General features: G+C 40.5%; 2 protein-coding genes across 6 annotated transcripts in view; one reads left to right on the top strand and one right to left on the bottom strand.

The window, feature by feature from the left end:
• ttll5 (tubulin tyrosine ligase-like family, member 5) overlaps window positions 1-18,044 on the bottom strand; it is a 56,618-nt gene extending 38,574 nt beyond the window's left edge. For 2 of the 4 annotated variants that reach the window (XM_005742704.1, XM_013913278.1), the window contains exons 1-14: window positions 17,852-17,983; window positions 17,368-17,501; window positions 14,096-14,202; window positions 13,930-14,012; window positions 13,043-13,149; window positions 12,699-12,829; window positions 12,483-12,565; window positions 9,943-10,012; window positions 9,768-9,852; window positions 8,044-8,145; window positions 7,839-7,930; window positions 7,609-7,716; window positions 1,008-1,089; window positions 603-664 (exon numbers count right to left, since the gene is read on the bottom strand). In XM_005742704.1, coding sequence (XP_005742761.1) covers window positions 603-664; window positions 1,008-1,089; window positions 7,609-7,716; window positions 7,839-7,930; window positions 8,044-8,145; window positions 9,768-9,852; window positions 9,943-10,012; window positions 12,483-12,565; window positions 12,699-12,829; window positions 13,043-13,149; window positions 13,930-14,012; window positions 14,096-14,202; window positions 17,368-17,450 — 1,195 coding nt within the window. In that variant the 5' untranslated portion in view covers window positions 17,451-17,501; window positions 17,852-17,983. Of the gene's footprint in view, window positions 1-602; window positions 665-1,007; window positions 1,090-7,608; window positions 7,717-7,838; window positions 7,931-8,043; window positions 8,146-9,767; window positions 9,853-9,942; window positions 10,013-12,482; window positions 12,566-12,698; window positions 12,830-13,042; window positions 13,150-13,929; window positions 14,013-14,095; window positions 14,203-17,367; window positions 17,502-17,851 lie in introns of all 4 variants that reach the window. The other 2 variants (XM_013913276.1, XM_013913277.1) reach the window with 2 other exon arrangements.
• Window positions 18,045-18,967: 923 nt separating this feature from the next.
• Window positions 18,968-24,182, top strand: erg28 (ergosterol biosynthesis 28 homolog). Of its 2 annotated transcripts, none has more exons than XM_005742695.1 (5): window positions 18,968-19,066; window positions 19,341-19,478; window positions 20,933-21,023; window positions 21,113-21,231; window positions 21,348-24,182. In XM_005742695.1, the coding sequence occupies exons 2-5, from the start codon at window positions 19,346-19,348 to the stop codon at window positions 21,434-21,436; spliced, it is 432 nt and encodes a 143-aa protein (XP_005742752.1). In that variant the 5' UTR covers window positions 18,968-19,066; window positions 19,341-19,345; the 3' UTR covers window positions 21,437-24,182. The 2 variants fall into 2 exon arrangements, with proteins under 2 accessions (XP_005742752.1, XP_013768747.1); XM_013913293.1 differs by having other exon boundaries at window positions 19,324-19,478; window positions 21,348-24,180.
• Window positions 24,183-24,185: the final 3 nt, after the last annotated feature.

The raw sequence follows: 24,185 nt of genomic DNA, 5'->3' as shown, positions 1-24,185 counted from the left end.
GTGTGTGTGGATGGGTGGATGACTGAATGTAGTGTAAAGCGCTTTGGGGTCCTATGGACTAGAAAAGCGCTATACAAATGCAGGCCATGCCTACAAAGTTCCAAAAAGGCTCCCTTAACTGCCCTTTTAACATTGTTAACATGTACCAATGCAACTGTTTGCTTTAAACCTGACATCTGTTAATGTTTACTTTTTCCCCATAGCTTTTAATGTCGATATTCTCCCAAGATTTGTCCTTTGATTTTTATTTAGTGGCTGATAATATGGAGATACAGACATGTAAATGGACTGGTACTTATATAGCGCTTTTCTATTTAAGCACTCAAAGTGTTTTCTCACTACAAGCCCCATTCACCAATACCTGTACACATTCTTACAAGGGCTTTTATCTATGCCTAAGCACTTGCTTCCTAATAGTCAAACACCAATGTGTGAGGTATCAGGGCCTGAGGCTACTTTAATTCACCAGCATTTCCTATGCTAGTCTACATCAAGCTCAAAGTGCACATTTTAAATGAAGTGATTGTCTATAAAGTCCACCCACTTGTGCAAAACTGTGGAATTAAATATAAGCTGCATTCATTCCTGCCGGATGCACTCACCCACAAGTGAAAACATGTCTGCAATCATGCTGGCCTTTATCTTTAAATCCAAGGGAGCATCACTGTAAATAAGCAGATTTCACAAACAAAAACATTATTGGCATATAATGTCAGACTAAAATGCTCATCAGTTGAGTGCCTTCAACATGGCACTGAAATTAGGAACATTTTACAACCTTGAGATGATAAAAAAAAAAAAACACCTACAGCTTTACATTTTACATGGAGAACTACTGCTCAAGAGCACTTTAAAATAATAAAAGAAAGGCTGGCTCCTTTGAAGCAAACTATAATAAAGAAATGAGAGGTGTCTCAATACTTTTGCAAAGTACTGCGTGTTTTGGAAAAGAGATCCTCCTGAAATAACAAATGACAACAATTTAATACAGTAATTGAGTCACTCACCAGGCTAGGGAGGGAGAAAGGTTCACCTCTAACAACCAGGGTTTGAGGTTGGAGTCAATGAGCACATCAAAACCATACAGTTCTATAGAGGGAAACACAAAATGAATCAAAAGGTTTTACTGCAGACAAAGAAGTCAGCAGAAACAGGATTACTAAAAAAAAAAAAGAAAAAATCTCCCAGATCTGCTCAGTTAAAGGATGAAGGATATCAAAGTCAGAAGCACTTCCAGAGTTCTGTCACAACCTCATTATGTGGCATCTGGCAACATGGCCCATGACTTTCTGCTATTGATTACACGCATGTTATATACCCAATCATTCAAGAAAGAAACATTTACCAGTGCCTGCTACTGAGGGGCTGGCTCAAATGCTTTAACCAAGCATATATACACACATCTCTCATGAAGATTCTTACATAAGATGGTGGCTCAAAAACAAACTGTCCAGCAAATAATTTTGGTTGAGAAGGTTAAAGTCAAATGTACATAGTTTCATTAGATATTACCTAGAAGGACACTGCCCTAATGGTCACCAGAAAGAGTTCCAGCACCATCATAAGTTAGTATCTTTTTAACTTGGAAAATAAATTCAGATACTAAACTGGGACCATGACTTACAGTGGCAAAATCTAGGGAATTAGAAAGCCTTAGACAATATATTATTATAGTATATATTTCACCCCAGTTATAGCTGAGCACTGAGTGACACAATAAAAAAGTGGTCAGGCAGTTCCCCATGTAAAAATTAATCCACTCTACTCCAATTTTCTCTCCTGTTTCACTGACTGATATATGGCTCACAGTGGCAGAGTTGCCCTATGTGTCATATGAAAGCCCTCACACTGTTCTGGGGAGTGTCACCCAATAAGCCAACGAGCCATCGGCCCCAGCAGCAGCGTGCAGGGAAACCGCAGTATTTTACAGGGATAGCGTGAAGCCCAGCCAAAGAGGCAGAGAAAAAATCCCTCTAATGGCACTTCAAAAGAACAGGCTATGTTGAGAATAGGCCTGGGTGGCTGGAGGTTTCAAAGCTGCTGTAAGCAGCACTGTTTGTTCTAACATCTCAGGTCAATGCCAGTGTTAAGCACACAAAAGCCAGCATGACAGCCACCAGTGGCCCCGGCTTTACACTCAGTATCACATTGATAAAACAGAGCAGATCAAGTTTAAAAGGATGAGTAAATATAATTATGTGATGTTGTATATAGTTAAAAACTCATGAAGTTAACCATTAAACAAACCATGAGTTGTATGAGATGTGTATAGTATGTACACTGGAGCATGTCTAAATAACTTGCAGATGTTGGAACAAAAAATAAAAACCTGGAGGCAGATGTCAAGTAAAACTGCTTGATATTCATCAGAAATGGTCAAGAAGTTTTGTTCATTTTGGTAAAAAATGCGGGTCTCCATTTATTACTTTCAATTCATTTTAGAATGAAATGCATTTTGTATCTGAGGACAGATGTTACATTTCCTTTCTGTGAGTGATAAATGGGTTATAGGAGCATATGCTTATAAAAGGTTATATGGATTTCGTTATATGGCGAAAACATGACTCATACAAACATGTCTGTTTGGTGTATGTAATTTATAGGCTATCCGCATGCAATGTAAAGCTGTCTGCTCATTCGTGTTTGAATGAATAAACTGTTTCTGTTGAAAAGAAATGCAACAGTCATGCAGTTTTTGTAAGAAACAAATCTGCTCTGGACCAACAGAGAAAATATGTTGAACTGAAATTGTGGCATAGGGTTCTTGTTTGCTGTAAATAAAATTATTTTCAACATTAAAGGAACAGTGTTTAAAATCTCTCCACTAGGTGTTAATAGATTTCAGATTGCAGTCAACTGAATACTGAATTCTCTTTTATTATGGTGCGTTGCTGAATAAGTCGGAAGTTCCCATTCAGAGATTTTTTGTGAAACGCCCCCTCAACTCGGACTGAAACTTGAAAAATCAGAACAAATTGACATACCCCAACTTAGTAATCCAAGAAGGTGGTGCTGAATTTAACTGTTTGTAAAAATGTGAATTTTTAATCTGTACTTCCACTGCTAAATAAGCCATACACAGAACTGATCAGGCTCGATACATGAATGTGTTTTTTAAGTGCAAAAAATAAGTATGCTGTATTTCTAGTGATACCTAAATGACTCTTCCTTGCCAAGAACCAAAAGAAATCCTGTTTCTCCTAGCTTTTTCTGGAAGATCCTAACTTGGGAGTGTTCCGAGGTATCTGGAACGCGGCATTATTTCAATTCATAATCCCAGATATAGTGGCTGTTGTAGGACAAACAACTCTGGCTGTTGTTCATGTGTAGTGAGTATAGGCGGTCAGTCCTCTGTTTACCTCAGCTGTCTACATGCTTTGTGTCCACATCGATCTACACTGGAGAAGGCTGAAAAGGTCTGATAGAACTCGATGAGTCAGTAAAGCTCACTTCTGTCTACTGACAGCGATACTATAAGTTGTTGAGAATATCCTGAATAGCTAGTGACTGATCTCTCGCCACATAAATAAAATTTGATTAGACGGAACATCGATGTCCATCTCAGCCACTTTATTCGAGATGATGGGCAACATGTTGAAATCCACACACTGGCACCTGCTCCTATATATTTTTAGTGGATTAATTCTTTACATTCATGAGAATGTATCAGTTTGCTAGAAGATGTAGTTGCACATTAATCTATGTATATTAATGAGTGCAACATTCTTTTTTCTATTAAATAACAAAGAATGACTTACTGTACCTTTGAATGAGTTTGTTAAATGTAATTTTTTCAGGACACACCTTGAGAACATTTCTTTACATCAGGGAAGCACAATATCACTGGGTCACTGTATATCACATGCACTGAGAGCTGAACTTATGGTAGTGTCATAGGGTCCAAATTGGTGAAAGTGCAAACACTATTTTCGTGATGGAAATGAGCAAAGTCTGCCTTACGCCCACAAGCCAAAAGCTGCAACATAAGCTGCCACTGCCGTCTTTACCTTCTTTAACTTCTGCGGATGGACGGGACCCCCACTGCTAAGCAGTGCTCACTTAGCAAAGCATTTTATTTTCCACTTGCTAGCTTTATACCATTCAATCCACTTTTATAGGAAGATGGGGAGAGAGTGTGTGTATCATAAAGCTTATAGACAAGAGCGCTGGAATAAAATGGCTTAGCTTACGCTCTCACTTCAGTGGCACCACAACAACAGGGAGAAAAAACAACAACAACAAAAGAAAAAACCAGGAGGTGTTACACCACCTCACCGTCCCCCCCGACATGCAGGCTCCATGTGTCACAAATTTTCCCCCAATTAGTAGCAGACGCCATTCCTTCCCTGTGAGCCTGTCGAAGCGCTCACTGTTAGGCACGTTTGTTCTGCGGCTCGACCGCTGCCAGGAGAGCACTTTTAAATGTGCCCACAGAGAGCCCACAACAAGCATCACAGACAAGCAGACGAGAGGCAGCGAACATCCACATCACACCCATTAAAGAGGGAGGGAGGGAGGGAATAAATATGACAGAGAAAAGGGATGATGAAGAGTTTTTTGAGGGTTTTTTTGGTTTGCTTTCTTTTTTGTTATTGGATGGGCGCTGCTGGAAAATTCACCACAACAGACAAACGCCCAAAAACAATGATCTCCCCCACCCTGCCCATGCAGCTTGTTGGTCCACAATAACAACATCAACATAAAGTATTTCCTTCATGTGTGTTCTTTTCACAGCAAGGACAATTAAATTCAGAAATAAATTAATGGCGCTGAACTGTTTCACTGCTGTCGCAAGGAGCTTAACAGGCACGCCTCAGAGCCACAATCGAGAAAACACTCCCAGGACAACAAATTAAGTCGCTGTTAACACTCTATAGCGTTATTGTGATAGTGGGACCCAAAACCATTAATCATTCTCGAAAACACTCAGTTACACAGCAGCTGCACTGTCATCATAGGAACACAAACGCTGTGCCGCAGTGAAGTGTGGGAGTATCTGACAAATGTAAGACAGGCAGAGTGGTTCGCAGACGGGAGATCCAACCACACTCAGCACTTAATGAGGGACGTTCAGTGAAACATAGGACCAGTAAGTGGAATGTTTTGTGTGTAATAAAATAGGCCTTTGGCTTGGCTAATCAGATCTTAGTCAAAACATCTCATAATCAGCATCTCTCAGCAAAAAACCCTGTCCATTAATCACACAGCAGCGGTAAAGAGCTGCATGGGTGGCATTTTCTCTCCACAGACACACACTCACACACACACACTTACACCCACTCCTTACAATGTAAAACGAAAAAACTGCTGTTTTTATTTCTTCCCACATGAGACATTACGGAGCTATAAAAAGATTTTGTTACAGTATGTGCATTTAGACACACCGTGCAATTCAAGCAAAGGGAAGAAATCCAATTGGAAAACAATAAACATTGTATTAAAGCCATTAATGGACATTAAAATGGCAGGGAACAATTTGCAGTAAATTAAGATTATAATGTGCTTTATGGTCTCGCATGGCTCCCTTCCAGACAAGCAACAGACTGTATTAAAACTCTAAACAATGGCTGCTTTTATCAGCGCGTTCATTGAGCTAACACACATGCATTTGTTGCCACGCATTCTGACGCTTTACCTGTTTACTATTACAGGCATGCCAGGAAGAAGGCTGAGGATAGTGGTGGCTGTGAAGTGGAAAAGTATAGTAAGGATAAGTGAAAGAGGAGAAGCAAAGGAGCTGACAGTGGCTGAGTGAACATGACTCCCAGGTGGTTAGGGTGGGTTTTTATTTCAGGGACAAGAAAAAGAAGCCCACAAAGATATCGGACTGGACTGCCTGAAGCTTAGACAGCTTTAAGCTTGTATGTTTGGAAAACACATGGTTTATACTGGTTTCTACATGTTCCTGTGTTCATAATGTATGCATATACACACAGAGAGCAACATGACCACACTGGGAGAGACAGATCAACAGAGAAAGGATGAGGGTGGTCTACTGTCTATCTTTGGAAATATAATCCTGTAAATAGACTATGAATGCTGTAATTAACTTGCTTGAGGCCATCTAAGACAACAAAACTGCACTAAATTCAACCGTAAACTGATACGGATGAAGTACGATAATGGCCATGCTCACAACAGACTCCAGAATATTATGGGTCCTAATCAAAAGGTGCAGTACCTAATTGTTATTGTTCAGTCCAGCTACTGTATACATGAAGCAGACTTGGGTTTCTGCAATATTAATGTAAACACCTCTTACCACTTGTTCACCTTTAGTTCAGTTTCAAAGCAGGCTATGAACAAAACAATATAAAACAGGAACACATTCTTACTCGTCTACAGGTTGGTGCAAGATCAGATTCAGTTGCTAGTGTGCTGTTTGCATGCATATGTGGAGCATTTTTGTGAATGCATTTAAAATAAAATAAAAAACAATACACAAAAACAGAATACAAGCACAAAAATAATGAATGAGAACAGGAGCAAACCTGTTTATCCATTCTTGTTTTTCACCCCCTCTCTCCAAAAATATGTCATCGCGTTGTATACAGTGTCTCTCAGGTATGTATGAAAGCCAGGTTGAGGCTTGGTAAGTAAATACCTGCATGGTCACCTTTACACCCTGGGTTAATGTGTGTTTTCTCAACCTTGCAGTGATGCTCAGGGTGCAGATAGCATCTTTATGCAGGCGAATGTCTGATGGTTATATTTTGCTGATACGCATCCAGTACAGCCCAAACAACCGCCCATCGTAGGACTATTACGTCTAAGAGGCCTGTCACAACTGTGGAGTCCTTTATTTTTCTAACGTCTGAGAGGTGAGGAGAATGTGAGCATGAAAGGGCGAATTATAAACATAACGCGGCAGAAGAAACAGCAAGAGAAAAGGGGGGGAGAGAGTGAAAAAGAGGCAGTGGTGCTGAGAGAAGCTAGGCCAGCGTACTCGCTTTCAAACCCAAAATCTCAGAAAGGCTGCCAGACACGAAGAAAGAGCGCAGACAATTAGTGCCAACACTAACATGGGTAATGGCTCCAAAATGGAGTTCACACGAGCCCACTGCAAGGCAAGACTAGCCAAGAAAACAGTCAGTCTAAATCAGGCTGAATGGCAACAGAGGAGAGGAAGAAAATTCCTGCTTCAGTCAACAGGCCGTCCACGACCCGGCAGCCAGTCAGAGGGCAGCAAACATGCAGGAAGGTTCCACACTGAGGAATGAATGTCTACAACTTCAGCACGGTTCAGTGGACAAATAGTATGGAGGAGCTGCTGGACAATGAATCTGAAGCTGAAGAGAAATGTGAGGGGTGTGGTAATATGTATGACTAAGTATGTGTGAGTGCTTCTGCACCGTGAGCAAAAAGAGATTTTCTTTCCCCCCGGAGTTCAAATTTCATTCAAAAGAAATTCTTGAGGAGCCACATTTGTGCTGATGGCCTTCACATTCAGACTAGTCTTTCAGAATTTTAGCAAATTCTTTTGGAAACGCAGCTGGATCCCATAATTCACAGTGGCTGTAGCAGGTGTAAGCATATTTTGGGGGACTAGATTGTTTTAACTGTGGCTGGGGAAAAAAGTCAGTTTTAAGAAGAATAGGAAACGATTACCAAAGCAGTTTGTCTTGTGAGGAACAAATGTCTTGCAGGCAGTGGCTATCTGTAGCTCAGCGCTCAGTACAGCTTTGACGATGAGGTCCTCAACTTGCTTCATCAGCGCTGCGACAGAAACATCAAAGGAAAATAAGATATTTTAAAAAAGAAAACAGATTGAAAAGTTACTTCTGTCGTCATTGCATGGATATTAAAAATGAAAAGAACAAGGTGAAGGTCTAACTCACATGTGGTGTCTTTCCTCTCCTGCTTCAAATACCTCAGCACTGCACTCATACTCCATTTGTTCCCATAATCCTCAACTTCGGGGTCATCGCAACTGAAAAGAAAGAAATGAGCTTCAAACACTCCAGCTGTAATAAATGGATGAGTCAGAGGGGGAGCCTTCCCGTAACAGCACCGCGTTGTATTTTGATCACTGAAGGGACTTACCTGACATAATCGCTGCTCTTTTTGTTCACGCTGTAGTTGGTGAGGTGCATGAATGTGTTCTTGATGTTCTTTGAAGTCCTGTCATACTTAACTGTGGCAAATCTGTGAAGGAGCAGGGTTTATTTACACAAGAGGAAAAAGGGGGGGAAAAATCCTTCTACGTAATCCAACTATTCCCCTACATATCCATGTGCCGTAACATCCACATTTGTAAGACACTTGACTATAAATAATAAGGGCACTTGGGAAAGAGATTAGTTTCTGGCAGTGTTTGAGAGGAGTGGATGCCACATGTGCAATAATGAGAATTCCTTTGGCACACACCATGTACCTGAATACCAACACATGTGAAGGAATGTCAGGAGATAAAAGTGGGATTCAAGATTCGGCCATGATTTACTGAAAACAGTTGATAATGAAGCCAGCAAATAAGATGGAAGTGGCACTGTGTTTCCAGCATGAGCACGCACCTCTATCAGAGCGAGGTGAGGAGCCAGTCATTCTATAAATCATCAACCCTCTCCTGACCCAACCGTGTCTGACAATAGCCTTTCTTGTTAAAGAAATTATTATTGCTCTGAACACCCAGGCCTAATAACTCGAGCGCAATTACATAAAGTCGTGATAGATATGAGCTTTGAACAATGTCACAATCAGCAAACATTTGATTAGCACATCCTACAAGTGAAACAATAGAGCGCTTTGTTTCAAAGTGGCCAAAGCCACACGCTCCACACAGGCAGTCTGCACAGTTTAGGTTGCCCTCTTGTGGGTGCTAAAGGAAGATGAATGTAGTGTTTCACAAAGTCCCGCTGGATCCATAATAATAAACAAGGTTTTCCTTAACAACACGTGGCACAAAAACCTAATATAACGTGACACATATAAACAGGAAGTTTCATGTTGGTTAACCACTTATCTAAATTAGGGGAGCCTATTCAAACTGTCAGAAGCCAAGAGGACAGCTCGCTAGTCCTTCGCAGGGCTGACAGAGTGAGAGGCAAGGACAATCTCACATCCCTGAATTTTAAATTGATAACTGGTGGTTTTAGGAGAGAGAAAGAACCTATATTTAGTAAAAGAATGTGTTGAGTGGACATGAAGATGATGGTGACTTATTGTTCTATCTATGCCATCCAGCCAGAACTGACCAACTAGAAAGTCAAATACAACCCTATGGATGACTCTGAGAAGTGTGTGAGCTGCAGTTGAAGTGTGTCAATCAAATGCATCGTGATGTGGCGACGCCAGCAACAGCAAACAACACAGAGTGGAAATGTAGGTGTTGAATCATAAAGACGTAACATACTGTTATTTTTCAGTTGCAAAAAAATAAAAGTGAAGACTTTGATCGTCATCTCATCAAGTTAAGGTGACTTCTACATAAGAAGCATTGTGAGTGCCTCCTAAGTGAGGTGTCTTGGGGTATACCGGTAGGAGAACCTGGGGCAGACCCAGGACACACTTAAAAGAATTTGTCTCTCAGCTAAATCAGGAACACTTTGGTAACACAGCCCAGAAGAGCTGAGGAAGTGGCTGGAGAAAGGGAAGTCTATATATATTTGTTTAAATTACCGTCTCTATCAGCTAGAAGCAGATAAACAGCAAGATGTATGGCTGTATGGATGGATGGATACCAAAAAGACAACATAAAATCTTATGTAAAAGCACCAGGAGATAGCTTCTATTGTATTAGTCACCATTTCAAAGGTAAAAACACTCACCTAGCCAGGCCTTCCTCATACACATAGATGAGGAGAGGATCGTAAGACGTTACCAACACGTACAAACGAACGTCAAACTTGAACCCTGTAAAAACAACAATTAGATTAAGTCATAAAATTGTTCAGTGCAAATCTGTCAAAAGAAAATAGCAAAAATATAACTGTAACAACTCACCATCAATGAGTAGCGGGTTATTAATATAGCGAGACACCAAAATGTTTTCAGTCATGGAAATCTGATTTGGCTGTAGATGAGAAGCAGGACGCACAAAAGAAGATATGATGAACACAGAAGAAAATGCGGGCAGTATTTTATCACAAGTTTAAAGCTACAACACCACGAATGATTCATATAGAACTGCATTAAATACTCAAGTTCACTGGGCTGACGAGACGCTGCAGTGAACCATAAACATCAAAGGATAATAAGATGAAGAAAAGTTTCAGTGACGCTGGTCATAGCGGGTCAAGCTTCAATAACAGCCTATAAAAACACAATCTGGTGGTGGGAGATGGGTCATTTATGAGGTTGAAATGTGTTGCAGGTGGTGAAGTTGAGGAGAAGAGATGGGGTAAAGGGCGGGGGGGGGGGGGGTAGGAGTTGGAGTAACCTCAGCGCTGGCTACAGTTCAGAGAAAAAGCAAAGCAAAAAAGATGAACGTATTTCTTTCTTTTCTCCAAATATCGCTCTGACATTCTTTCCACTGTTTCATAAAAATGCCTGAGAAGAAGAAGAATCGTGCACATGTTTTCCAAGGGTGAGAACCTTGTTGAGCTCCTCCAAGAGCCCGGGGCCTTGAAAGTGTGTGATTTACTCCGCGAAGCTTATTAATGTCTGAAACGCTGGTTGATACTTACTTCGAAGACAGCTGTATCAGTGCAACCCCCACACTTAGATAACATCTGGCCAAGTGACTGTTTGAGTTCACATGGTGCTTTTTTATGTCAGTGTGCTTATAGTTAACTCCCACTAAGGTTTTACCCTTAATGCGAATTCATGCTTGCACATGGTTTATTCTCACACACACACACAACAGAAGAGCTGACTGACAGTCAGTATTATTGTTTTGAGCTTTGCTTGGCATTAAGATTAGCTGTTTTCTTCTCCCCGTTTCTCAGTCCGTGTTAACCTATTCTTAAACTCTGCTGGCTTTAGCTTTGTAGTTACTATTAAACACTAGTCCCAGTGCTGGAGTCCCCATTAACAAAGAAAGATTCAGTTAATTGTGTTCAGTGTTGTTTTATCTTTCATACTTTACAAATATGCCAACACTATTTTTATTTTTTTGAAAAGGCTATTTTGGGGAGAAGAACTGTGGATTCCAGATTAGGTCAGAAATCAGGATTTCTGAGTCCCTGGTCCGAAATTTAATCTCGAATGCCCCCTTCAACTCATATTTCCTATTTGGAAAGTCAGAGAAGCCCCACCAACCTCCAGTTAACAGTCTGCAATGGTGGCAATGAATGTAAAGTGTACTACTGTAAACAGTAGTACAACTAGAACTGCAAAATCTCCATAGCCAATGTTGTATGTTTGTGACTTGATAAAAAAAGCTATACACAAAGCACTGACCAGGCTCTACCCAAGAATGTGCGCCAATGCTGGTTTGAAGTATGTAAATGGACTGATTCTTATATAGTGCTTTTCTGTTCTCCTGGAGCACTCAAAGCACTTTTTTCACTCATTCACACACAGACTCTTTTCTATGCTTTTCAGTACTTTCTAACTAACATTCATACTCTAATAGATACAAACCGGGGAAGCCAGGGATCGAACAACCAACCTTCTGATCAGCAGACAATCAGCAGATGACCTACTCTACCTCCTGAGCTACAGCCACCCCACATAAAAAACAAGTATTATGTTGTATTGCTTGTGATACCTGGATGGCTTTACCTCGCTAAGAATCAAAACAAATCCTGTTTTTGTTCTCGCTTTTCCAACTTTAGCACTGGAATGCACTAACTCTGGAGTGACATCACTTCCGAGTTCCAACATCCGACACTAGTCCGACATAAAAGCAATGTGGAATAACTTTCCCCATCTTTGCAAACACACGCCAGTGCAGTCACACCAAGCTCAAACACAGGTGGGAAAGAAGTCCAAACTTGGGGATCAGCAGTACCAAGTATACCAAGACTAAACTACACAGGGAATTAAGGAAGAAAGAAAAATACCTATAACCGTGACTCAAAATTACTTTACTTAAAGGTTAAGGTTTACTCTTAACCTTTCAAAAACACTAGGTTGGCAGCATACTTGCAACACAAAGTCCACTAATTTGCTTTCTTTTTTCCTCGATGACCACTCAGGTTTGTAGCCACAAAGCTCCAGGAACAAACAACGAGGTGGAATTTGTAGAAGTATTTTTCTGTCAAATTATATTTATTATATCACTGAAGTCCTCTGAAAGTTTTGACAACTGAAGTTTAGAATTAAAAAATGTAATTAGACTCAGAGCCATTTAAAACAGTGTAATAGCCACAGTACACATTGTATGTTAAGGAAAAGACTAAAACACTACAGACAGAAGGCCAGGGAGCCAATTATCTGCTATGAACAAGCACTTGGCAGCCATGGCAGCAGACTCAGGGGAGGGTGGCCATCTGGTGTGACCGGTTGGGGAGAGGGGAAAATGAAAGGAGAGAAAAGTGTGAAGTGTTCACATTTTAAGGCTCAAAAGGCACAGAAGTCTAAGAATAAAATAAACTCACATTGCTAACCAAGTAGATACCTCGTCCTCTTGAAGATGCTACTGGTTTAATTATCCACGGGCCCTTGTCCTTGGCAAAGCAATCTGAGGAAAAGAAAGAAAAGAAGAAGAGGAAAGCAGGAAACGTAGAGAACTGCAGTCATTCAAAATGACTGTAAACATGTCATAAATATAGCCCTGCTAAGACGAACAGGATTATGTGTGGGTGGTATCTTACTGCAGAATTCCTGGTACTCGGCGGGAAGCACAAAGGTCTGAGGAACAATGTGGAAGTTTTTGAAGCCATGAGTCTGTTGCATTCGCTGGATGTTTTTATAGAGACGGTCTTTGCGTGTCAGTTCGTGCGATCTGGACGTGTGGAAGAACAAATATAGGAACACATAACGGCTACAGAACACCCTGGGCCTGACGGTATGATTCACTTCATGCTTCATAAAGACATCGGTCCCAAATAAATCGCACGTTGCAAGCGAAAGCCAACAAACACATTGCCTCATACGGCGATATTTATAACAGAGGAAACAGTGGAAACACACTCTATATTTGAAACCTCTATTATACCTGGGAAAGTGGTTGACCTTCTGGAAGTCTTGAAGGCTGCGTAGTACGTAAGGCTTGAGGTGAGACCCTGTCCACATGAGGTTGAAGTCATTGCTGTTTGGGTGAACCTGAAAAATAGCAAGACTGAACTGAGCAGACAAGCCAGATGAAATGATTTTGATTTAGCGCACAAAAAGTAAAATACACCAGCAAAGGGATCATTAAAAGGGTAAGCTCTCAAGAGTTTCCAGCCACTAACAGAAGCATCGTATTCTGACGTCCATCACGTTTGATTGCTCGGCTGAATCTAAGAAACAGACTCCAGCACCACCACCATTACCCCATCACTAACCCCACGAACTACTGTACGACTTACGCTTTTGACACGATCTCAAAAGGGAAGGCCAGTTCACAGATTTCCATCACTGTCATGTTATTTTATCTCTTTATTTGTGCATTTTTCCAACAATTTGTTAGGAGGCGGGATTCACATGGCCATTCTGTCCGCGTCCCGTGGAGAGCCAGATGTTCGCAATAAAGGCTTATTAAAGTTTGGCTCTGTCCGGGCTGCGGTAGACACTCGTCTGCCTTTTGATGATGGGTTAGCAGCAGTCGAGAAGCATTGAAATGAAATAAAAAGGGAATTAATTGTAGCTGCTTGGAGAGAGCAATAACGGGGAATGTGTGCCCTCGTGAAACCAGATTAATGCTTTTTGAGGTCATTTTGTTTTTTTCCATGGGTGCATTCCCGGGCTTTGTCACCAGCAGTCAAATGAAGATTAACAGACCTACAGTAAAGCGTATCCTACAATTGCATGTGCCGCAAAAAAAAAGAAAGAAAAAAAGAAAAACAATGTATTTTTACAAGATTATCTGTTAAAGTTGTACGATTTAAGTGAGAACATTACCTCATGGAATCCGTGATTGGTGAGTATTTCTCGTACCAGGCGGCTCTCTGTGCGCACAATCTTGAAGGCCATATTATATCGTTCTGTGCAAAAAGCACAACAAGATATTCTTAGCATTGAACTTTTATAGGCTCCAAAATGACATTTTTATTACTCTGCACTGTACCTCCAACAGAAGATATGCTTCCATCTTTTGAAACAACAGCTTCAGGGAAAAACAGGAGAATCGGGATGGTCTTGCTAAGGCTGCCCCATGAGATGCAGGGATGGTCTCTAGTGGGTGACAAATTATACAGACACTTAATAAAAATAACAGGAGCAAAGTTTCAGAGATGCACTTTGGGGTGAATTTCAGTGCCCAAAATCTTCCAGGATGACATGAACTGACCTATATGGGCATCTTACCTAAGGCTGCGGGAATGCCGCGTGACGTGGTGTTTATTTCAGAGCTTTGTGAGGTGCCGGGCAATAACAAACCCATGTACAGTACTCCAAATACCCTTGTAAAAGTCGAGAATGTCTCACAGTACCAGACACAGCCTGCTTATCAGGGGGTCAAAATAAGATAAGGTGACATGATGATGGAGTAGAAGTCAATCAGGTATGACCAGCCTTGATAAGTGGGAGAGGTGGGGCATGCAAGCAACTGCTGCCCTTAGCTCAAGTATCCAGGTATGTGAGACAATATCGCAGATTATCGCACTGACACGGCTGGGTTGCTCACTGTTAAGAGGAGTCTTTTGATAGTATTTAAGCTTGTTGTTTATCATGAGCGTAAGCCATCACCGAGACTACCCAGACACCTGCATACACACAAGATGTTAAGATCTTATACAGAAGAATGTGTTAACATCACCACCATCATCTCTGAATATGATCGTGCAATATTAGTACTTTTAAAGCATTGTTGATATTTGTAACAGTAAAATTCAAAGAGGAACTGACATTTCTTTCTATTACATTTTGTTTCCAGTCCCACGTCTACTGCATTATTGTACTTTATCTAAACTTGTTATAGGTTGTCTTTAATGTTTTGGCACATGGGCTAAATGAAGTATATCTTATCTTATTTTAAATAGAACGGCTTATTGGACAGACATCTATCAGCATGTGCAGGGTGCATTTTGTAAAACATTTATTCTCTTGATTATGATTTTTCTGTTTTTATTAAATTCAACAAAACGTTGAAATAAAGGCCTGTGCTGTAGACTTGTGTTTCTGCCATGGTAGGTTTCCAATGGATGGTTTCGCCTTTATGTGTGCTGTGCATCTTTTGTGACAGCCTGTAATGTTATACCATGTAGCCGTCCCATGTGGCATGAAGGTCCGCATACACTGTAATTAAGGCAAAGAGTGCAACCTTACTTACCAGAAGTGAAACTGTGCATACTCCTGTTATTTTGTCCATTTTAAATTGAACTTAAGAAAAACTGGTACACAATTTCTTTGCATTTTGCTCACTATAATACAAGCAAGCATTAAAAGGCACCAAACTCAAGGCGTGAACCAGTGTTGTTTTCCAAAGAGCTATTAGCTGAACTGTTTGTGTAGCGAGATGCGCAGTGTGCCCTTAAAAAGGAAACTGGACAAGTTAAAGAAGAAAAAGATGTGGCAGGTCTAAAAAAACTATCTACAGCAGATGAAATGTTCATTAAGGAATAGGACAAGTACAAATCTGACACACGACCTGAGAGATGCATCTGGCTCTTCAGTTGATCTGCTACTCTAAACCAAGCCCTCATTAGCAATGGTTTAAGTGGAAGGGTGGCTGTCAAAAAGCCAGGCTTAAGGAAGACAAACAGGGAGAAAGGACAGAAAAATCCCAAAATTCAAAAGAACTGCGCAGCAACAGGCCTTACGGAGTGGTGAATCCAGAATTTGTCTTTAGCCATCTGTAAAACACACTGAAGGCTCTGTCAGGGTTTGGGGCTACATTTCAGCCAGTGATGTTGTGGATTATTTATATAATTATAAACAAAGAAAAGTGGTTTCACATTTTCTTCTACAATGCAACACTATCTGAAAAGCATCTCATTGCAAACAGTTTCATTTTTAAGCATGACAATGATTCCGCATACAATGCCAAGGCAGTACAAGTATACCTGGATTAAAAACCCCACAGTGGAACACTATCAGTCTCACCAGAGCCTGGACCTCAACATTATTGAAGCAGTGTGGGATCATCTTGACAGAGAACAGAACAGAAGGCATCCAAAGAAGAGCTTTGAAAGTCCTTCAAGATGCCCGGAACTTGCCCAAGAGAGTTCAGGCTGTGCTGAAGAACAAAGGCGGTCAAACAAAATATGACTTTCAAGCTCTTTAGAATTGTAAAAACGTTGTTTTTGCTTTATATACTATATTACCTTGTGTGTTTGCTGTTTCAGTAAACCGCGGCACCTATTTCTCATTTTCGCACCAAAACAGTACTGTCCTTTTATCACAGTCATGGTGACTTTCCTTTTGTGTTTTTGAGGAAGGTCAACACTTCTTTCATGGTGTCAAGACTTTTTGTGTGCAAGTAAAAAATTGCAGACAGCAGTTGTTTAAAAAATAAAACTACTGCAATATTACTCTTGCAATGTGTTTATGGGGTAGATATTTTTGAACAACCATGTTGTAGCATCTCAGTGCATAATTACTGCCATGTCAATAAATGCAGCGTTGGTAGCCTGAAGGTTAAATGCTAACTCTAAGCAATCCAAACTAATTTAGGAGATGGAGCCTAAAAGCAGATACAGAGGAACCCAGAAAGGTATGACTAAGCACGGCTTAAGAGGGAATTATTAGACCGAGACAAGAAAGCAAAGACCAGCTGGTGCATCCACAGCAGAGGGATATATACTCATTTGTCTAAATGGCAGTCATCAATTATACAGAATGAAAGACACCTGAAGGTGTCATTTTGTTTGCATGTATCTTGACATAAATGATTAAACAGAGCTCAGGACATCTTCTGTAATCCCTCACCGATTACATTTCACCTTAAATTGATTTGGTAACTTGCAATGAGAGAGAAAATGAACAATGCTTTTAGTTCACCATAATGTCCTATTACAATATGTATTATTTGGAAATCTTATGCAGTATGCCAAGAGGATCAGTAGGCTAAGAAGTTAACTGACTTGCCAAGTCCCACAGGGATTGCAGGGACTGTGAGCAATATCCTACTCTTCTCCAGTGTGTCTGCAAACAAGCAACAGTAGCTCCTCTTGAAGGACAAAATACTCAAAACAAAGGCACCAATAGCATTGATTGAGAGAGTTGTTGCTTTTTTCTTTAAATGAGAAAAGACAGATTTGAGGCAGCTTGTTTTATTTGTGATATAAAGCAGATAATCCCAGGCGCTTCTATAACCTCTGACCTTGACTCTGTTTAGATCACAGGCTGTCCTTTATTCTGCAGCAGACATATTAATATGAACTGCTAACTTGTACTTACTCTTGCTCGTCTTCTGAGGAGGATTCAGAGTCCTCTTTATCCCGGATCACGGCTGGCATTTTCACTGCAAAGGGGGGTACCATCTGCCCGGAGAAATCTTCGTGGGACCAAGTATCTAGTGTTTACCCTGGCATCTGCAACATCCAAGGGCAAACACAACAGTCACTTCTAAGATGATCTCATAAAAACGCCGATGTATTAATAACACTCTGCTCCACGACAGCTTAACACGAAGACTGCAACACTAACACCGTCCTACAGTGATTTACAGTTAGCATGCTCTCACCTGAGAACCGCTGCTGCTTTCTAAGTCTGCCTGCTGTGGCAGTGAAATCATCTTAACACGTTATAGACAGTCTATGGTTAAGACAAAACCAAACTGCTAAATAAAGCGTTACTTTTATGTCTGCACGCGTTGTCAACTACGCAAAGTCTGCTTAATTTGACACCACTGAGGTTTTTATGATGAAGTACAAATACATACAGCAACAGAAAGAAGGTACTTTCGCCTGCTCGCTTATTTCCCAAGGGATCGCCACAGCAAATAGATCCGCGTATTTTGACTATTACGCGCGGATGCCCTTCCTTTGGGCTGGGACCAGCACTTGAGAGTACATTAGCTTATAACACTCTGAGGGTGGGTTTGTGTTTCCTCCCGGAAACGAACCGGGAACCTTTCACATGCAAGGCAAATGAGTTAACCACTATACCCGGACAACAAAAACTTGCCTTGAATTTCTGTGGAGGCTGCTAACAGTAAGCTAGTTGGTATCGCCAGGTCCAGCAATCGCCGTTAATCTTCCTGTAACTACAACAAGTGGATAGCAACAGAGAAAGGCGCATGCGCGCGACAATATTGATCCACGTGACGAAACTTTGAACTGCCCGTACATTTAAAATAAATAGGCAAAAACATTTCAATAGAAATATTACAAAGAGCGATTTCCTTCATATGTTCTTTATATTTTGATATTGTTGTGTTGCTTCAGTTGCTGCACAGTGAGCTGGTGTGCCTTAATGTTTAATAACATTTATAATATTTTATAACTTTTTTAAAGCATTTTCCAAAATACTGGGACCCCTCAAATCTACATCTATTTTTATATAAAATAAATGCATGGCTTTCAAAGATTATTGAATTAAGATTGTGAGAGAATGTATATATACTTCCAGTGGATAAATGCTTGTTAAAATCGTATTTTAGACCGTGTTTAGTCGTAGATTAGTTGAGTCAAAATTCGAACGTATTTTGCATTATTTCATAGGTCTTTCTATAGATGCAGTTTTTCATGTTCACAATTACCTAATAATATAATTAATTGGGATTTAGATTCGGAATAAGTGCTCGGAAACGTTACAAAGGAGGCTGCCAAGCCTTGCTCGTAGAGGCACGTCACCTGCATAATTCTCTTGCTCTACAGCTACTCTTTGTTTGGACGCAGTCTAGCACTGTCCACACGCGACAGGATTGCTATATGTAGATTGGTTAGAGGGAAAAAATAGGCGGAACCCTAACGCCTGAAATCGCCAATCACAATCATGGTACGATTAACAGGAGCCATTTTTAAGCGCTCTTATTGGTTAACCCCACGAGGCAAGATTGAAAGACTCGCCACTCGGTTGGCTTCAGTCCCACTTTTTCTAGCGCCAGTACACTCCTGTTTTGTCGGGAATATGATAGTTTGACAGGCGCAGTCAGGTAAATACATGACGTACTCGTGATATTTTAAAGTATAATAGGCTAGCTAATTGTAGAAACCTGCTTAATCCAGGGTTAGCTTGTTATGTCATATGAGTTACTGATGTATTGCCAGCTAATGTCTTATGTTAGACATGAAATAGAAATACATCTATTCTTCCGTCCAATGCTAATGTTATATAACCGGGGTTTGTACTGACCTGTAGTTCGGAGTGGTGTGTCCTGCAGTGAACCGGCAGAGTTTTCCTCTCTGACAGGTGCTTCTTCCACACAGAAGAGATGAGTCGCTTTCTGAACGTCCTGCGGAGCTGGCTGGTGATGGTGTCCGTCATCGCGATGGGAAACACCGTGCAGAGTTTCAGAGATCACAGTTTTCTGTCCGAAAAGCTCTACACAGGCATGCCAGAGTTTGGTGAGAAAACTGGATTTTGTTTTCTGACAGAAGTGGAATGTGCAACCTGACAACCTTAAAAGTAACGTGATTATTAGTTTGTGACTCTAGTATTAGTATAAATTAGGCAAACACCACACGCTTCGAATACCAAGCAACACTTTATGTTAAAATGCACGTGATGATCATCAACTAATTACCTATTAGCCTGCATATCACTGGCGTGCAGAGTCTATATAGAGCACGTATAAATGTTTTATTAATCATAATCAGAATATACAAGGCCATTTCTCCCTAATAGGAGCCAAACCAATAGTAGTAGTTATTAGCAAGACTTCACTTTAGATTGGAAAATATATACTTAGTTTGAAAGCATTCATTTATAATAATTATTAGCCCTTGTAGCCTTTGTAGTATTGTGTTGCCTTTTATAAGCTGCTGTTATTCCCATTGATCTGGACTGCAACAATAATTCTAATCCTGTGCAATCACAATATTGAATTTCTTTTCTTACTTTGTATTAAAAACTTGAATAAACCATAGTAATTTAGGGCATTAAAATGTTGTTTTTTTATAATCTTCACCATAGTAAGTAGTATTGCAGAAAACTTCTGTACTGCGGCACACTTCCAGAAAAATGCACTTACAGGTGGCATAACAAACCAGACACCGCTCTACGTTCACTGGACGCTTTATTAGGTATACCTGTTCAACTGCTATCTCACCACCCAAACATGTGGCAACAACTCAGTACAATATGTGGACCCTTGAAGCAGCAAAAGACTGCAGCAGATGCGACCGCTGTCAGCTAAGAACAGGAAACTGAGGTAACAAGGGATCAGCTAAAATGGACAACTGAAGACCAGAAAAATGTTTGGTGGTCTCATTTTCTACTTTGACATTCAAATGATAGGGTCAGAATTTGTTGTAAAACAACATCAAAGTATAAATCCATCCAAAATCCAAATTTTCAGGCTTGTGGCGATGGTGTAATGATGTGGGGTATTTTGGGGGGGGACACTCTGAGCCCCTTAGCACTAACTGAGTGCTAAATTCCACGACCTGACTGAGTATTGTTGTGGCCATGATTACATAAGTGTACCCATCTACTGGATATGTTCAGATCATCTCAAACTGGTCTCAAACATGTCAGTGAGTTCACTGAGCTCAAATGGCCTCTGTAGTCACCAGAAGTCAATCCAATAAAACACGTTTGGGATGCTGTGAAAGAATTACGGCAGTTCTGAAAACATAACAAGGTCCAACCTGGTACAAGCATGGTGTAACTAATAAAGTGTCTGGTTAGTGTATAAGATCTTAGAATTAGATAATAAATCAATGTCCTCAGCTAAACCTGCTCAAAAGGTTAAAAAAAAAGAAAGAAATGCTCCAAGAAACCCTCCTGCATTGTTCTCAACTAATAATGGATGCTCTCTATCATAATATATTGTATCTGTATTTATTTAATTTCTCAGTAAATGGTCTCCAAGCTCGAACCTTTGGTATTTGGACGCTGCTGTCATCGATCATTCGCTGTGCCTGCGCCATTGATATCCAGAATAGAACGTAAGGCATCGTGTTGTTTCCTGCACCATAAAAACTCATTTCTGGTGGAAGTCTATGGGTTATTCACTGTGTAACCCTGGCTCTCGCAGGCTGTATCACATCACCTTATGGACGTTTGTCCTGGCATTGGGCCACTTCCTATCTGAGGCTTTTATCTATAAAACTGCACCGCTGACTATCGGAGTCATGGCCCCTCTCATTGTGGCTAGTGAGTAATGAATAATAGTGATAATAACCTCTGTTGGACTCCCCATCAGGACGTCTTAAGTTAAATCACAACACACTGGAATACACAGTTAAAAGTACATCACTGTGTTTTTGCAGGTTTTTCCATCATAGGAATGCTCATTGGATTCCAGTGTTTTCCAGAAACACAGGAGGAAGTTGGAGCGCGACAGAAAAAGCATAACTGAGTCCCAGCAATCTGGAGTTTCCTGTTGTTGAACTGAATCCACCTCCACCAGCCTTCTGTGAACTGGTCCTCGTGTGCTGCTTCTTGCCTTGAAGAACAGGATATACTGATGTAAATTCACTTTCTACTGTGACATTATTTACATTTACACAGATCAGCCATGACATTAAAACCCCTCACAGGTCAAATAAATACCATTATCTTGTGAAACTACAATATTCTGCTGGGAAACGTCGGGACCTGGGATTCCTGGTCCACGACTGCAGTTGATGTGCTCAAACACAGGAAGACGCTAGTAGTCCCTAATCCAAATGAGCCTTTGTAGGATGTTCCCCAGCAAGGCTGATCTTTGGGGACAACTGCTGCTGTCATGCTCCCAATCAGCACATCCTCAAAGACCCTGCCTTCATGAGGAATCAGAGCTGTTTTAGCAGCACAAGAGGAACACAGCAGATTAGGCAGGTGGTTTTAATGTTGTGATCGATTGGTGTATATCTTACAATACAGTGGTCAATGTGTGCTGCTTTAGAATTTGTAATAATTTCATATTTAAAAGAGCAATATCTGGAGTTTTATGTTGTCCTAACAGCACAGATAGCGTATTCTTTCTCAGTCTCGGTTTTGCTATGGTGCTGCTGACTGACCGCAGAAACAGAACCACAGTACACATTTTCTCGTCACCATGATTGTTTTATTGCACCAGAGCAGAGAAAGTACCGTTTTCTAGTCTTTCAATCAAAGCAAGCCCAGATGTACCAAAGATCTCGGAAGGCTACGCAGAAGAAAACCACGCACCTCATTAGAAAAATCATACAGCAGAGGTTGGTTTGATGCTTGTTGTGTGCTGTGAAAGATTTGTACATCCTGGAAATTTATGCACAAATAACTTTGTATAAAACTTAATTTTTAAAAAATATCTTGATTTTTTTATGTTTTTTATTGCTGTAATAATTGTGGCAATAGTATTTTGTAGTCTTGTAATCCTTTGTTTGAAGTGTCCTTCAAGGTGTAATTGTGTTTTTGCACGGTTTGTGCTAAAGACTGAAATCCCAGTTTTGTTCTGTTCTCATATTTGGGTTAAAGAAAGCATAAATCTCCTGATTTAAACATGGCCACATTGTGGTGAAATACAAAAATACACAGACACATTTAGCTAGGGCTTATTTATCTATAAATATATAGATTTGTTCTTAATTTAGTTTCTGTTTTTGGTACAGTGTTCAAAATCCCATAGTTTGTATTGCAGTTTCATTTTTTCCTTATTGACTGGATCAACTACACATCATGCCAAAATAGCAAAAACTCTAAGGGTGTGGAAAATTCACAGCACTTTAAAGTGCCTAAGACTAAGATGAACTAGAACCTCTCACAGACACATAAAAGTCCTAATTAAATATCAACATTTCGAGACAACTTCCTAAAAATACCTGAAGTAAAAATTTGTACAACTACTGGTTACACAGCATAAAATACACACAGGCAACAAAACGAAGGAAAACACTAAACCACTTGAGCCTTTGACCCTGGGCTCTAACAGGTGGAGGGCATTTGATTGGCACTGTTTAGGTCCACTCAGGATCGGTGCACAACTGTGCAAAGTGGTGCTCAGATCAGGCCACATCTGTTGGACACTTGGGACACTTAATGACTATAAAAAATAAGATGTGTTAAGCCTTTAAAGTCATCAGAATTTAACCACATTGACCATAAAGAGGAGATTTTGGCCATCTTATGTTTGCTTGCCACTACAATTATTCACACAAAATTAGGTAATATTTTCCACAAGAACTGAGCTGCATTACTCCGACTCTGGCATGTATTGGCCCAACACCCAAGACATATTTCTGATGGATTTCCCTTCGATTTGTCGCCTGTTTGTATAATTCTACAGTACCAAAAGTAAAAAGTACACATAAAAAGTGTGCAAAATGATAAGGGCAGTAGATCTGATTAGTCGCAATCTCCCATTGTGTTGTTCTTATTTTCCGCTGTGCTGACATCCTTTGCGTTCCGGACATTCTCGCCTCTTGTGTCTTTTTAAAGAAGTCAAGCACAGTAAAATGGGGCCAATATTGACCGCCCCCCCCCCTCAAAGCGAACTCAGATACATTGCATCAGCAGTATTCACAAGTAATACTGTCATCCTGAACGGCAGACGACAGATACGAAAGCCTCAATTAGGCGAAAGGTGACTTGGCTGCCTGACAGGTAAACACGTCGTAGTCCTTAATCTGCATTGAATACACATATTCTAAACACAGAACACTAACATGAGACACCTTCATCAATGTAAAGAGAGAGTTCAATTACACACAATGTTGGTCATATATTAGAAAACTTTCAATATTGCCAGTCAAATGCATAAAACACTACATTAACACCGGTCAGAAGAAAACTAGGAAAGGCATTCAGTTAGATTGAAGGTTGGAGTCACTAAAGTGGCAGATACATTGCACCTAACAAGACATGTAAAATGCCATCATCCCATGATGTAAAAACCTTGAAAGTGCATTCCCCCATGGTGCTTTGGGGTGTAATACCAATGTGGATTTCTGCATCACAGAGTCCAAACAGAACTCCGTAAAGCAACACTGTTCTCTGTGATTCAGCCTCCATGTTCTTACAGTTCACAGCTTTCAGCTCCTCAGTCGTTTGTGCATGATTGTGCGTCTCTATATGTCAGTTTTTGTTGTTGTTTTTTAATGTGTCTTATTTGTTTTTAATCTGTACACGGTGATATTCTGAGATCT

The sequence above is a fragment of the Pundamilia nyererei genome, unplaced genomic scaffold (assembly GCF_000239375.1).
Source record: "Pundamilia nyererei isolate P.nyererei 1_Seehausen unplaced genomic scaffold, PunNye1.0 scaffold00123, whole genome shotgun sequence".
Taxonomy (NCBI): Eukaryota; Metazoa; Chordata; class Actinopteri; order Cichliformes; family Cichlidae; genus Pundamilia; species Pundamilia nyererei.
The sequence above is the reverse complement of the archived record's forward strand: the minus strand, read 5'-3'. Positions and strand labels throughout refer to the sequence as shown.

Bases quoted from the DNA above. Each gene is read 5' to 3' on its own strand.
- erg28 (XM_005742695.1), top strand. From the start codon at position 19,346: ATGAGTCGCTTTCTGAACGTCCTGCGGAGCTGGCTGGTGATGGTGTCC. The intron at 21,024-21,112 runs GTAAGGCATCGT...TGGCTCTCGCAG, and splicing joins ATTGATATCCAGAATAGAAC to GCTGTATCACATCACCTTAT. The intron at 21,232-21,347 runs GTGAGTAATGAA...GTGTTTTTGCAG, and splicing joins GGCCCCTCTCATTGTGGCTA to GTTTTTCCATCATAGGAATG.